Raw genomic sequence first — 13983 nt, 5'->3', positions numbered from 1 at the left:
TTTTTTTTTTTTTTTTTTGCATGTGCCATCTGGTTTGCGTGTGTTTTATATGCACAAAAATTTAGTAAATCACAGACTAAAAGTGTGCTTGACTACCTACGTGAATGTAGTTAGACAGTACAGCAGTTTTGAGACATCATCAATTGTGCCTTGATACCCCAGACTCCCTTTTAGTCTACGATTTTTTTCAAATAGCCTCTAGCATTAGCATTTTCATTACCTTAATCTGTGATGTGATGTCAAATGCAGCAGACAGGGAGAAAAATATAATGCAAATATAAATCCATTTCACCCTTTCAGTAGACATAGTAAGACATCTACTATTAGCGATTCACCAAAATTAATTTAACACCAGTAAATGAAAGGTTTTATTAGGCCAAAATTTAAATTAATGAAATTAATGTTGTCGTTGAGCCAAAAAACGAAACCGAAGTTGTATAAACGTGCTTTTTTTGTCTTTTTGTTTCATGAAAATAATTAAGTTTGTACTCTAATTTGTTGTTGAACTATAAATATTTAAATGGTGGCTGTAATAGCAACTTGTTTTCATTCAAACAGATTAAGTAAAATATAATGAATATGTAATATAGTAGCATATAGTGCTCGTTTTTTGTAGCTGACTAATGACATTATGTACACTGAAGAGCTTTCCTGAGATAAATACAACATTACTTGACATTGTTTACAAGCTGATTTATTGACTTCCCTACACTACTTGAGCAATTATTTGAGACATGATACATTTCTGTAAGTTCTACTGTTTCTCTCAACAGACCTTCTGATGTTCATTCATGCTTAGAGTGTCAAAACCACACGTATTGTTTGTTTTTTGGATAAAATTAACAGAATTCGAAAGCTGACTGTGTTTTATATTAATATATGCAAATGCAAGGCTGTTGCAGTTATTTGGATGTCAGATGCATAAAACAGCATAGAATAAAAGATCGATCTTGTGATTTAATAATCCATATCATTATCAATTAAAAACGAAAAACTGATATTAGTCAACAGTTTCGGCCCTTCAAAACTATTTCAGCCAAAACCAAAATTTCGATCTAATTTTTTGTTGCTGCAATTTCGGTGCATCACTGTCTATAATATAGTAAAATATTTGTGCTTCGTATGTTATTTACACAAACCTTTTCCCCCCAGAATACATAGATCAGCTTGAATTGTCGTCAGTGAAGCAACTTGTGTATTTGCAGGCAGATGGTGTCACATCTACTATCAGGGGCTAACAGGGTCATGCTAACCAACTCTACTTTGACCCCTTTGATGTGGGAAATGTTCATGCAAGCTGAAAAAGCATGTGCGGATGCACACGTAAAAAATCCACCAAAAAAAAAAGGCAGAGTCCAGGCAGAGATGAATATTAAAATTCATAATGATGTGAATTTAATGTGACATTTCCCAAGATATATCTGTACATTCACTTGTTCTAGAATAAAATATCACGCTAAACCAATTCAAAGTATCATGTCAGACTAGGAAGGCACAAATGATCTGCTTCCATTACATTGCATTTGGCATTCACAGCAACGCACATCCACTCTGCTTTCATTATGTAGCATTTTATATTCATTTTGCAGTGTAGCATTACCCAGTAAATCATATTGTAGGTCTTAATGACAAATAGCTCTGAATTAAGGGAGACATCCAGATAAATGTTTTGACAACAGAATTAAATTTGTGTAATGAAGTTTGCTACATAGATGAAAATTCACCCAATTAAGCATGGCTAGTTAGCACACAGTGTTTTCAGCAAATATTTACCGCCAGTTGCATGACCGTACCAGACTGCTACCAAACCCAGTGTGAATTTCATCTGCTCAGTTCCTCTTGTACATATTCAGCAGCTCTGTATAGCACCACTTTGAATTCAGTGCAGTGGAACTATGTGCTTTTGTAAATGAGGTATTAGAGTCAGTGACTACATTAGCATGTGCCCTTTTGAAAGATCTTACTAGAGTTATTTAACACAAGCAGTTTTTTGCATGTAAAGCAAATGCAAGCTAACAAATAACTTTTCTGTGGCTCAGGGATGTCTAACATTTCATGAATGCATTAAACGGGAAACAGGATCTCCTTGTTGATTCTAATTGATCTGTGATCCTCCTTTAAGACTTTAAGTAAAAATGTCTGTTAAGTGTCTTAATGTAGCGTAATGTGATTGAAATGTTGCTATAAAGTGTTACAATTACTTCTAAGTGAATTACATGACATTGAATTATTATGTAGCTCCTAATTGTATTTCTAGTCGAGCAAGGACTCATCTCTCTGTGCGTGTTATATGCAGTAATAATCATTATATTATTAGCATGGGCGTGCTACAATAACATAGCTTTCAAGTAAAGTTGAATATATCTTGAATTTGTGCACATGACTGACCAGAAAAGAACCAGGAGGAAACTTAGTATTCTCAGTCTTATCTGACTTGTGAATGTTAAAAACCATGTGAAAGATGGCGGGGAGTAGCTAGCAGTAGCAGTTTTTTTTATTTATTTTTTTAATTACAATGCAACAATTTTAATCTGAAGAATATGCATAAATAAAACATAAATGTTGTATAAAAACTATAATATGTATTCACTTGCACTTATCCACTGTTACAAAAAAAAAAGACACTATCGTTCAAAAGTTCACAAGAAATATGTTTTGAAAGAAATTAATACATTTATTAAGCAATAAAGCATTAAATTGATCAAAGGTGACTACATTTACAGTGTTAATTTTTTTTTCAAATAAACTTTTTTATTAGCATATTAGCAAATCAGCATATTAGAATGATTTCTGAAGGATCATGTGCAGTGGCGGCTCGTCGGGGGAGGCACAGCTTCCCCAAAATTTTTGAGGTGAAAATGGGAGGAGGACAACGTTACAGCAGTCGGCTCTTTTAACACAGACTTTTAAGAAGGGATGGATGTTTGCGTCAAGTGATAGTCCAGGTAAGTGAAATTATATTGTCTTGCTGTATGTGTGTCGTTTTTGCATTGAATTTATTTAATACACGAGTTTCACAATTTGAGTTGAATTACTGAAATAAATGAACTTTTCCACGGCATTCTAATTTATTGAGATGCACCTGTATATTTCAAAATATATTAAAATAGAAAACAATAATAATATTTAAGTAATAATATTTCTTATATTTAAATTTTATTTATTTATTTTTTGATCAAATAAATGCAGCCTTGTTGAGAATAAGAGACTTCTTTCAGATACATTAAAAACATCTTGCTGACCCAAAACTTTTGAACATTAGTGTCTAAATAAATTGTTGGTTTTCCATATTTGTAGAATCATTCTTAGGTACACTTGAAGGCAGCATAAAACACACTAAAATAAATCCAAATCACAATTATTTTCAATAAATATTTTTATTTTGAAAAATACGTTAAAGAGCTGTTTTTAATTAGTTTCGTGTTCTGGGTCTAATCCTGCATATTCTATAACATAATCAGTTTGGGCTTTTGCACTATAGGCAATATTGTACTTTAAGTTTAATTATTCATGCAGCCTAAAGAGGCAGTATGCAACCCATTAAGAAACAATGTGTACCTGTGCAACAGTGCATTCTGTTAAGGTGACAAGTCATTAACAAAGCAATATGACACATTTCCCACCCATTGCTTTTTCACAATTTTTAAGACTTTTTCCACAATCAGGTGACTTCAAGTCTTCACAGTCTCAATTTACCACATATGTGACGTTGTTCACTCTGTCTTCTCTGAAGCACCTAAAGTCACACTTCTGAAGTCACACTTCTTGTCATCTCACCCACCTCACCTAAAAGAAGATCTTGAACCAATCAAGATAAGGACAAGACATGTTTGATGTAGCTATTATAATACTGTCAGCTCATATATTTGACATATTATTCACAGTCATAGCGAGATGCACTCCATTAGTGCATCTACAAAAGTCAGTACTGGGCAAGCAGTTTTATCACTGATATAAAAGACACTTTAGGATTCCAAAGTAACAGTCCATCTTTGATATCATTGCAATGCAGAACGTGTATAGAGTTTAGTGATGCATATAAACAAGATCAAATTGTAATGTGTGTGTGATGTTGCCTACAAAGATCATAGAAACTTGCCAAAGAATGAGGATAAGAGGATGAGAATGACAGGGTCAGTTGATCAAACTCATAGTTACATTATATGAACATCAATAGGTTTTCGCATGTGTCCTTTAAGGAAAAGAGTTTTGCTCTTGGGTGGAATGTAAATATAATCAATATTAATATGAGTCTGCTTTACATCAGCCGTCAGGATTTGTATGACTAAAAAGATCAATGTAGGTCTCTTTGAAATAGTCTCTCGACATCATAATCGTGCATGACCACCATACAGCTATACTGAGGAATAGCTTGTGAATTCAAAACCGCAATATCATATTTTGTTGCCTTGGTTAGAGAGTAGTTGTTGTTGTTGTTGTTCCCCTTCAGGAACTCGAGCTAGGCGCTACTTCATCGAAGCTGGTTTGCGCTCTGCTGGATGCGCTTTTATACTTTCTGGTGCTTACGTCACCATGCTCGTGACGTCTCGCTGCTCCATTGGACTGATTTGACGTGCTTCAGAACGCGGTCACGCAAGGGCATTCCCAATGCGACTCGACGCAGCGTCTCGTTCCCTCGGGGAAACATGGTTACATACGTAACCTAGAGATGTTTTTTTTACACTGGAAAATAAATGGTTTCAGTCAATTTTCAATCAGAAATTGCTAGTAAATTTCACAGTTACAAAGAAACAGCAAGAAACATTGAACTAAACATGAAGTTTATTGGTAATAAAACTGAAACATACTCAATTATTTTTATTTACAACTCTGAAAAATAATTTACTGTGTATTGAATCCTTAAAGGAATAGTTTGCCCAAAAATGAAAATTGTCATCTTTTACTCAATCTCAAGTTGTTCCAAACCTGTATGAGTTTGTCTTATTTTGAAGAATGCTGGTAACCAGACAGTTGCTGGTAGCCATTGACTTTCATAGTATGGTAAAAATACTGTCAAAGTCAATGGCAACCAGCAACTGTTCCTGATCCTTGACCAGAAAACAAACAATGAGTCAGACTGTTACAATTTATTATCAGAAATATATTTTCATAATTTTTTTTTTTTATATTGTGGCTAAACAAAGCAAAAGTGTGAAGATATCATGCAGCATACTTTATTATTTCTGTCTGTTAGGCGATACACATCTAAAATTAGACTTAAAATATTTTTTTGTTAGGATTAGTTAGCATATTCCTTCAGGCTACCTTTTAATGACAATTACATTTTTTAATGCCTCCTGACAATTTCTGTGCAAGGTCATTTAATTTCAGGGCAGATTGAGCCAGCGAGAAAACACCTCTGCATATCCAAGTTCAATGGGCCTTAAGGCCAAATGGGCCCCAACAGGTTCAATTATAACACAGAAACATATAAATCTGTGTTTGCAATAGGTGTTCACACACTACAGAGCTGATCAATATAAAGATGGAGATTTTACACTGTAAAACTGCATTCTGTTAACCTGGATTTGGCCTCTTGTAGCATATTGCTAGATTGTTAGATTTAACTGCTCAGTTGTTTCATTAAAATAAAGAAATAGTAGGCTATATACTCATGAAAAATGCAAAAACACAAAATCCTATGTGTTTGAAGAGTACTGTCCTTTTAAGAGCGTGTTGGTGTTAGTCGCTGTGTGCATGTAATGATTGCTGAGCTGAGCTGAATGCGCTCATGCATAAAAAGGAGTTCATAATGTTACTTTGAAATGCATAAGAAACGTATTTCAGCACCAAATTATGCTTGTTCATTTATCCGTCTGTGCAGTTAGCCAAAGTTCAGCTATCCATTTTGTGCCTAAAATCATTTGTTTAGACACGTGTGCAATGACAGTACTCTTAATGTCAGGGATACATATGTTCATAGTTGTAATATGTGCTGTATCATTATTATTTAAACATAATAGAACGTGCACACATAACACCCAACCCGTTATTCAAATATAGTAGGTATAACTTTGAGCCGTTTTTCAAGATCTAACATCCTAACATCCCAGAGCATGCTAGGTAGGATAGGCTTATTTTTTCCTAATTCAAATAGTATATATATATATATATATATATATATGTATATTATCAGATTTCAGAATGTACTCTGTCTTAAGATAAAGTTGGAGTGTGTCATTTTTTATGCAAAGTTTGTTTACAGTTCACTGAGTGCACTGAGTGCCAAAGACTATAACTCTGAGCATTGCTTAGGTATTAATCATTATTTGCACTTGCGTTATTTGCACTTAATGTAAATATGCATTTTGTTGCTATTTAAACAGTATCTACAGCTCTTTACACTGAGTCTAAGTAGCAGCTTTTTTCCACTTAGTTTCTTATGTTGCTTTCTTCTATTTCAGCTTAATACACAGAGACAACTATAAGTAAGCTAATTTCTTGGATGTTTTCCCCCAAAAGTGATTTAAGCCTATAGGCTGTATTATAATGGTGTGATGCATAAATTTGCTTGTAGCATAAAAACTGAGTTGGTGTATACAAAATAATATGGTAACACTTTACAATAAGGTTTCATTTCTTAACATTAGCTAACTGCAGTAGCCCTAGTATAAATACCTCTACAGCATTTATTAATCTTCAAATAATGTTACTTTTTTCATTTATTAATACATTTTTTAAATCAAATGTTGCGTCTGTTAACATTAGTTAATGCACTGCATTAACTAAAATTAACAAAGGTTAATATGCTGTAAAAAAAATATATTGCTCATGCTAATGAATGCTTGCATTGTTAACAGTGTTACCAAATAAGACCTTACTGTAAAGTGCTACCAATAATATTGAACAGCATTTTGTTTGAAATAAGACTGCATTGCAGATAATATATTGGTATATGCCTTTTATCTTTAAATTATTTAGCATGATTGAAATTTCCAGTAGCATGTTACCGTGCCTTGCAAACGCATTCACAGCCTTTAAAAATCCTACATTGAAATCTACTTCTTAGTGACATTTTTATTTTAAAACTCTAGCTCATATTTATTTTAATATAACTTTATGTTAGGAAACTTCCTAGCAGAGATAAAATGCTGAAATTAGCTTTTTGCATAAGTATCCTGTCCCTGCATCGCAGACGATCCCAATTTACACAGATGAAAAACAATTGCCCTGATGAGGACACAATTACCTCACAATTGTGCTCTGCGTGTGAATCATTAAAATAACGACCACATTTTCTGGATAAAATTAACCCTACAGTAAACGGATCATTATTCAGGTTGTGAATATAAAGTACATCTTCAAGGTTGAGGTACTTCAATGCAACCAATAAAAAAAATGCTTAAATCGCTGTAAACATGTTGAATGCAACACTTTAAATGAACATAATGCACATACAGCTAATACTTTTCTTTTAAAGAGAGCACTCGTGGGGTTGAAGAGCATTTAAAAATAATCATTTGGATCCAACATTGATTGATACGCACTGTGAAATGCTTCAAAGTATGCATACCACACAAAAAAAAAACATTTTAGTATACTAGGTTCAATTTATTTTTCCTCTTTATGGCCATATGATGTCAAACATGTTATACTTTGCAGTGTGATTCATTTAAATGTTGTAGTGCAAAATCATGAAGTCGAGAAGCAGATATCCGTTATTTAAACTGTCTTTTTTTCAGTCATTCTGTTTGATACAGATGCATTAAAATGCTGCTAAATTATTGTAAACAAAGCCTGACTAATATATGTAACCGCTCAACCTGTGTTTCAGGATATGTTGATGATAACTAAACAATGAAGACAGGTAAAGACTTTAATTATTGGTTATTGCTTGGCTTACCGTTGGACCTAATTGTTAAACTCAATCATGTTCCATTTAGCTTTAATGCTTAAACTGTGCATATCAATTAGCTTATAATAGACAATGCATTGCGCTGACATTTGTTAGAACAAAAAGCATGCATGCCACATTGTTTTTGCCAATCACTTGTTTGCACGCACTTTTAGGTGAAAAACACTATACTGGGGAAAGAACTAAAGATAGCAACAAATTAGTTTTTATGCATTTTTCAACCAACAGAGAGTAGGTATGAAAACTTTCAAAACAGTGCATGGCCTAGATTGCATAAACAGAAACACAAATTGGGATAGCAGACTCAAATAGAACAGTATAAACCTATGCTACATAAAATCAAGCACCTCCAATTAAATTTTTATATAGAGAAAGAATCATTTAAATTTGCTTTTTGTGACAACGTCCCTCCCTTTTAGCTGAAATGGAGCTATTTATCTGACTGTACCTACGGGTCAGTGCTCCATTCGCCGAGGGAGAGTCCAGACCGGAGAACCGCACCAGTAGTGTTGGGTCAAATATCACCTCACCTTACTTATTCCAACGGCTCTGCATGATTGCATGAGGTAACCTTTTGATCTCCATATAACGATGCAATGAGCTTGAATTTTCCATTGACCCTTCTTCTTTGGCAAGGTTATTACATGAATAGCTGAAGGCAGTGTCACTCATGCAACCTTTGCTGATTGTTTGCACTACACAGCTATTGCAAGATGGATGCCGAATGACAGGATTAGGCTGTTGATTACAGGTTTTTGTTGAATGAATGCTTTAAAAGCAGCCTTGTCACTGTTTGCAGGTAACTTGCATGTTTTTGAAGGTATTAATCTGTCCTCGAGTGCAAAAGGTGACAACAGTCTCAGTCACGTAATCCATACTTTGATATCAAGAAAGACAGAGTCTGATATCAAACAAGACACGCTACTTGACTCCTGGCAAATTAATAGGGAGATCAAAGAAGTTGTCGTCACATTGGAAAAGGACCTGATGAGAAATTAAACATGAGGTACTGCGTCAAACCATTCTGCTTTTGATAAAGATCCCTGTGAACGTGTGTCTGGTGAATTACCTCCTGTGTTTCACATCGAAAAATGCTAATAAAGCAACAGTGTTTATATTTAAAGGAATAGTTCACCTAAACATGACAATTTGCTGAAAATGTATTTACCCACATGCCATCCAAGATCTAAGTGAGTTTGTTTATCGTAACAGATTTGTGGAGAAATTTAACATTACATCACTTGCTCACCAATGGATCTTCTGCAGTGAATGGGTGCCGTCAGAATGAGAGTCAAAACAGCTACTAAAAACATCACAAGTAATCCACGTGATAAAAAGCTGCATGTTTGTAAGAAACAAATGCATCATTACCCTAGTTTTTGCCTTCAAATGAGTACTCGATCTATAATATTGCTTTCTCCAGTGAAAAAGTAATATCTTAATCAGGAGAGAAATATGCACAGATCAATTTACAAGTGAATCAGTCCAACACCATTTAAAACAAATATGTCGTGGATTTTGATGTGAGAGGACAACAGGGAAGGACTTTTTCACTAGAAAAAGCGTTTTATGGATTATGGACTCTGGATATTTTGGCCAGAAGCGACCGTTTAAAGTTACAAACACGCATCTTTTCATTTAACAAGACATTGATAACTGGATTGACTGGAGTCATGGGGATTATTTGTGGATTATTGTGATGTTTTTATCCGCTGTTTGGACTCTCATTATGATGGCACCCATTCACTGCAGAGGATTTGCCGCTTTCATTTCTTCAAATCTGTTCCAATGAAGAAACCAATTTTTGGCTTTTCATATTTTCAGCAAATTTTCATTTCCTTTAAGCACTTCTGAGACTCAAATGATCTATTTTTATCACATTCTCTCTTCCTCTGCAGGACTCAGCCCTAAACAAACGTACATCAGCTACAGCAACCACGCAATCTAGGTAAGTGATAAAAGGCCACTACCAAACCCCAGAAGTGACCCCTGGAAGACAGCATTTCAAGATAAATCACTCTCACGTTATGTCACTTATAGAAGTGAGATAGCGGATGGTTGGAAGACCCCCACAGACATGTTTCCATTAATGAAGCTTATGTGAAGTCACACAGGGAGCATCTGGGGAGGCCGAGACTGTTGAGACGGTGTGTCGGAATGACGGTCTGTCACCCAGACTATTCCATTACAGCTTGCTCTATCTATTCCAGATGTCATTGTTAAAGTGATTCACACTAATTAAGGACAACATGTCAGTGTCTGCTGTTTCATTGACGCTAACACTATGTGGTGGCTTAAAAAAAAAAAGAAGAAGAAAAAAAAGTATTTAAAAAAAATAATTCAAAGCTTTTTCCTCTTGTTTTCTCCTTGGTGATGACAACAGCAAAGACAGTGACTATTGTTTACAGATGTTGAGCATGCTGGTTTTGACATCCTGTGCTGTGTTGTTTTTTCTTTCTTTCTTTATTTTCCTTTTTGCAAAAAAAAAAAAAAGAACCTTCTGGAATGCTGTTGAACTATGTTGCTGTATTGTTACCTCACCATGGGCCTTGTGAAACTGTTGAAGATGTACGAAGTGCTCTTTGGAGTAATGTTTGCTTGTGCATAAGTACACACACCTTTGAGGAACTCAAATTTGCCCTATTGTCAAAATGTGCTATAACTGTCACAGTCACCTGTGCAAATCTGAAATCACAATTTAGAAATGGTGTGACGTTCGTCGAATACTCGAAATATCGGAACCAACGTCCACTGGACCGGGGCGGCACGAGTGAGTCACTTTCATACGAATACAGCTATCAAAGACTCTTCTGTGGCAATTGGAAGAATCACCACTTTCAAGTAAACTGACGGTTCTGAGAAGCTCGGATGATGGAGTAGATGACAGGATCCTGTATTCATATCTGGAAATATCAGGCGATAGAGAGAGACAAGCTGATTTGTCTCTTTAGATGTTTGTGAATTTAAGATTCAGTTCTTATGATTTCTCCTCTCTTTGTTTTTGCACTGTTTGTGCTGCAGAATGAAATGTCTATGTTGACCGTGATAAATGGCAACTTAATGTGTGTTCCTGATTGCTAATGTTTGCTCTTCATCCTAAAAGAGAAAAAAAACAAAAACGTCAGAAACAGTGCCTGAATTAAAGTATTTGTAAAATAAGACATATGAGGTATGTGAAGCATGTTAATTTTTATACATAAATAATTTCTAATAAAGAAATTTTTCAAAACTCATTGTTTTCTGAAAAATCATCTCTGCAATGTTGGCACACTGCAATACGGTTGCTAGGTTGTTCTGGGTGGTTGCTAGGGCATTGCTTGGCGGTTATTATGGTATATGCTGTAAATCTGTGGGATTTTTTCACTTGTTTTTCCACCATCAAGCAAAAACCAAAAGTCGGATTTCTTAGAAAAGTGATAGCGCAGCTCTCTTCTATAAACCACAGATTTTGAGTGAAGATTCAGGTCTGTAGCTCAAACTTGGCTTTTTTTTTTTTTGTCTGCAAGAAGAAAAATATAACAAACAATAATACTTACACAAGCATAATAATAATAATAATAGACTAACCCTAATCCTAATAAGTAGACTCAAGTGTAATGCTTTTTAATTTAATAATGCTTTTGTATAAAAACTAACAAAAAAATTCTCTTAATGTGCTAATATGCTATTGTATTTATTTTTATTAATATTCTTAGTCAAAAACACAAGAGGAGTGTTCTCATGCCTAAATGAAAAATAAAATATTCTCTTTTGTGCATTTAAAATTTCCTTCAAAAAGGCACTTAGTCTTGAAGATTAGGAGACAACCTGACACAAAAGCACGGTGGAAATGAAAAGAAATGTAATTTGACTGAAACATTTTTTTTTTACAACAGGCAGTCGTCTATCATAATGTGCATTTCAGAAGGACCATTATTAAGTGTGAGATATATCTGCTATCAGTGGCAACAGCGCAGAGGAAGACAGGTGCTATAAAGAAAAGCACCGGTGCTTTGACTCTGTGATGTATAACGGCGCAGCTACCAGACATAAATTATAGGCCATGTTAGGCTTATTTAGGTCTGTCTCGAATACAGCACATAAAACAGGGACTTGATTGGAATGCTGCTCCATCTCTCTGACAGTGCTTAGAAACTGATGGAAAGAGCATATAGTGAAGGGTGGATCAGGATGCTGTGCAAAGGAGGTCATGTTCTCTGAGATCAATACATCTCTGTGTGTGTGTGTGTGTGTTGTTAGCTGAAGAAGATTCTTCCTTATTTATAAGTTAAACTTTCATAAGCATTTATTATTTGAATTATAATAATATTATTACTGTTTATTTATTAAATATAAATATTTTAAAGTACTAATATTATTTAGTATGTGTGTGTATATATACAGTATATGTATGTACATAATTGTAATATTTATATTGCTGCTTTAATAGCGAAATATGAATATTATTGTCATCCTGAACTGTACATTATCTTGATCATTACACAGCTACTGAATAAATAAATAAAAAATATAAATAAATAAAATGAAAACATGAAATATTGATGTGAGCTGAAATTAATTTTATATGTGATAAGAACGCGATCACAGCATGCTATGAAACATGAAACAATGTAGGAAAGTGGTTGCCAGGGACAACAGTCAAATATACAGTTTGGCTTATATAACCAAAGAATGTTGTGACTGACTAATCAGAATCAATTATTCCACAGAGGTATGTAATAATTTATTAATACTGTAATAATTATTCTACATTAGCTCTTTTAACCCAGCATTTTCAGGAGGCAGTATCTTAAATATTTACTGTAGTAGCCTATTATTTGTTCATTCACACAGCAGTCTTTCAAAATTTCCATGTTGGCTATAGACTTTGAATGTGGTCTCAGACTTTTGGACCCTACTGTATGCACATTTACAGTATACGTTTTACTTATAATTAATATTTGCAGTCTTTACAGTTGATCCTTGCCAATGCTAGGTCTACATAATCATGTTTGACTGTTTTTTTGCTGATAATTTACACCATTATAGCACAGACTGGGTTATGTACGAACAAATGTACTTTGTTAAAAGTATATTCATTATTTTTTTCATATAAATATGAATTTTAAACAGCGCACTGAAGTAACATTTTAGTTGGGTTATCATTGGTGATACGTCTGATCATTTTACAAATGTAGTCTGACTTTATGCACATTGCTACTCAGATTCTATTTCAAATCAACTGCATTCAAATCCATTTGGACATTGGGGCTAAACAATTTCAAGAAATTGAAACAAACAGCTGCTCAGGTTGACTTCAGTGAAACAGCACCTCATAGTGGCACTCTGTGGGTGTGTGTTTACCATGTGTACTGTGGTCTCATACGGTATATCACATTCTGGCAAGCTGCGTAAATACTGTAAGAACAACCCTGTAGCTTGTCATCACGCAAAATAGACACTAAAGCTATTTAAATTCCCTGACTCAGACTAATTTTGCAGCGCTAACTCTACCTTCTGCCTGAAAGGGATTCACAAACACTTAAGGATAACGGATTAGGTTTTGTAAATGTGTATTTTGCAGGCGTACATGTGTTTGGTGTTGGGAAAAGCCTGTGATGAAAAGCGGCTTTGTTTACGGTTACAGAGGTGTCAAGTTATAGTCGGGCCAAGCAATTTGCACTGAGCCTCAATCTATCAAAATGGCAGCTGGTGCAGCAGGTCCTTAGAGAATTCTCCTGAAGAAAGTATGCTTTATTTGTTCCCTTTATATAGTTTACTGTGTGTGTCTTATGGTTAAAATGTAAAAAAAAAAAAAAGAAAAGATCATGTCAGCCGCCTTTGCAGGTTGAACTCTAACATGCTTTTCTCAACTGTGTCTTCTACCAATGTTCTCTCAAAAATGTCAATTAGTTCCAATTTGAATGGCTGACTTTATGCAGTGTCTGAGTGTCACCCATCTGTCTGGAAACAAAGTCGTGTTTACCAAGTATCAGGTTGATGTAATCACTGCATTTAGCCGAGTTTGCCATGTTGGTCAGTTTACATGTCAGTTAGACAGTCCTTTCCTCTCTAGATGTTTGTGTCCAGAAAAAGCTGCAAAGTGGACTAGACTTTATACCAATGTACTCATACTGTAAACGAGAGCA

At 34.7% G+C, this 13983-nt stretch overlaps 1 protein-coding gene across 1 annotated transcript in view; it reads left to right on the top strand.

Moving 5' to 3' along the window:
- grm4 (glutamate receptor, metabotropic 4) overlaps positions 1-10151 on the top strand; it is a 64347-nt gene extending 54196 nt beyond the window's left edge. The window contains exons 12-13 of the mRNA XM_016458528.1: positions 9754-9803; positions 9896-10151. Coding sequence (XP_016314014.1) covers positions 9754-9803 — 50 coding nt within the window. The 3' untranslated portion in view covers positions 9896-10151. The remainder of the gene's footprint in view (positions 1-9753; positions 9804-9895) is intronic.
- The last annotated feature ends 3832 nt before the right edge of the window (positions 10152-13983 follow it).

Source organism: Sinocyclocheilus anshuiensis, unplaced genomic scaffold (genome assembly GCF_001515605.1).
Source record: "Sinocyclocheilus anshuiensis isolate Anshui unplaced genomic scaffold, SAMN03320099.WGS_v1.1 scaffold615, whole genome shotgun sequence".
NCBI lineage: Eukaryota > Metazoa > Chordata > Actinopteri > Cypriniformes > Cyprinidae > Sinocyclocheilus > Sinocyclocheilus anshuiensis.
Note: the sequence above shows the minus strand (reverse complement) of the source record. Positions and strands in the feature narration are given on the sequence as shown.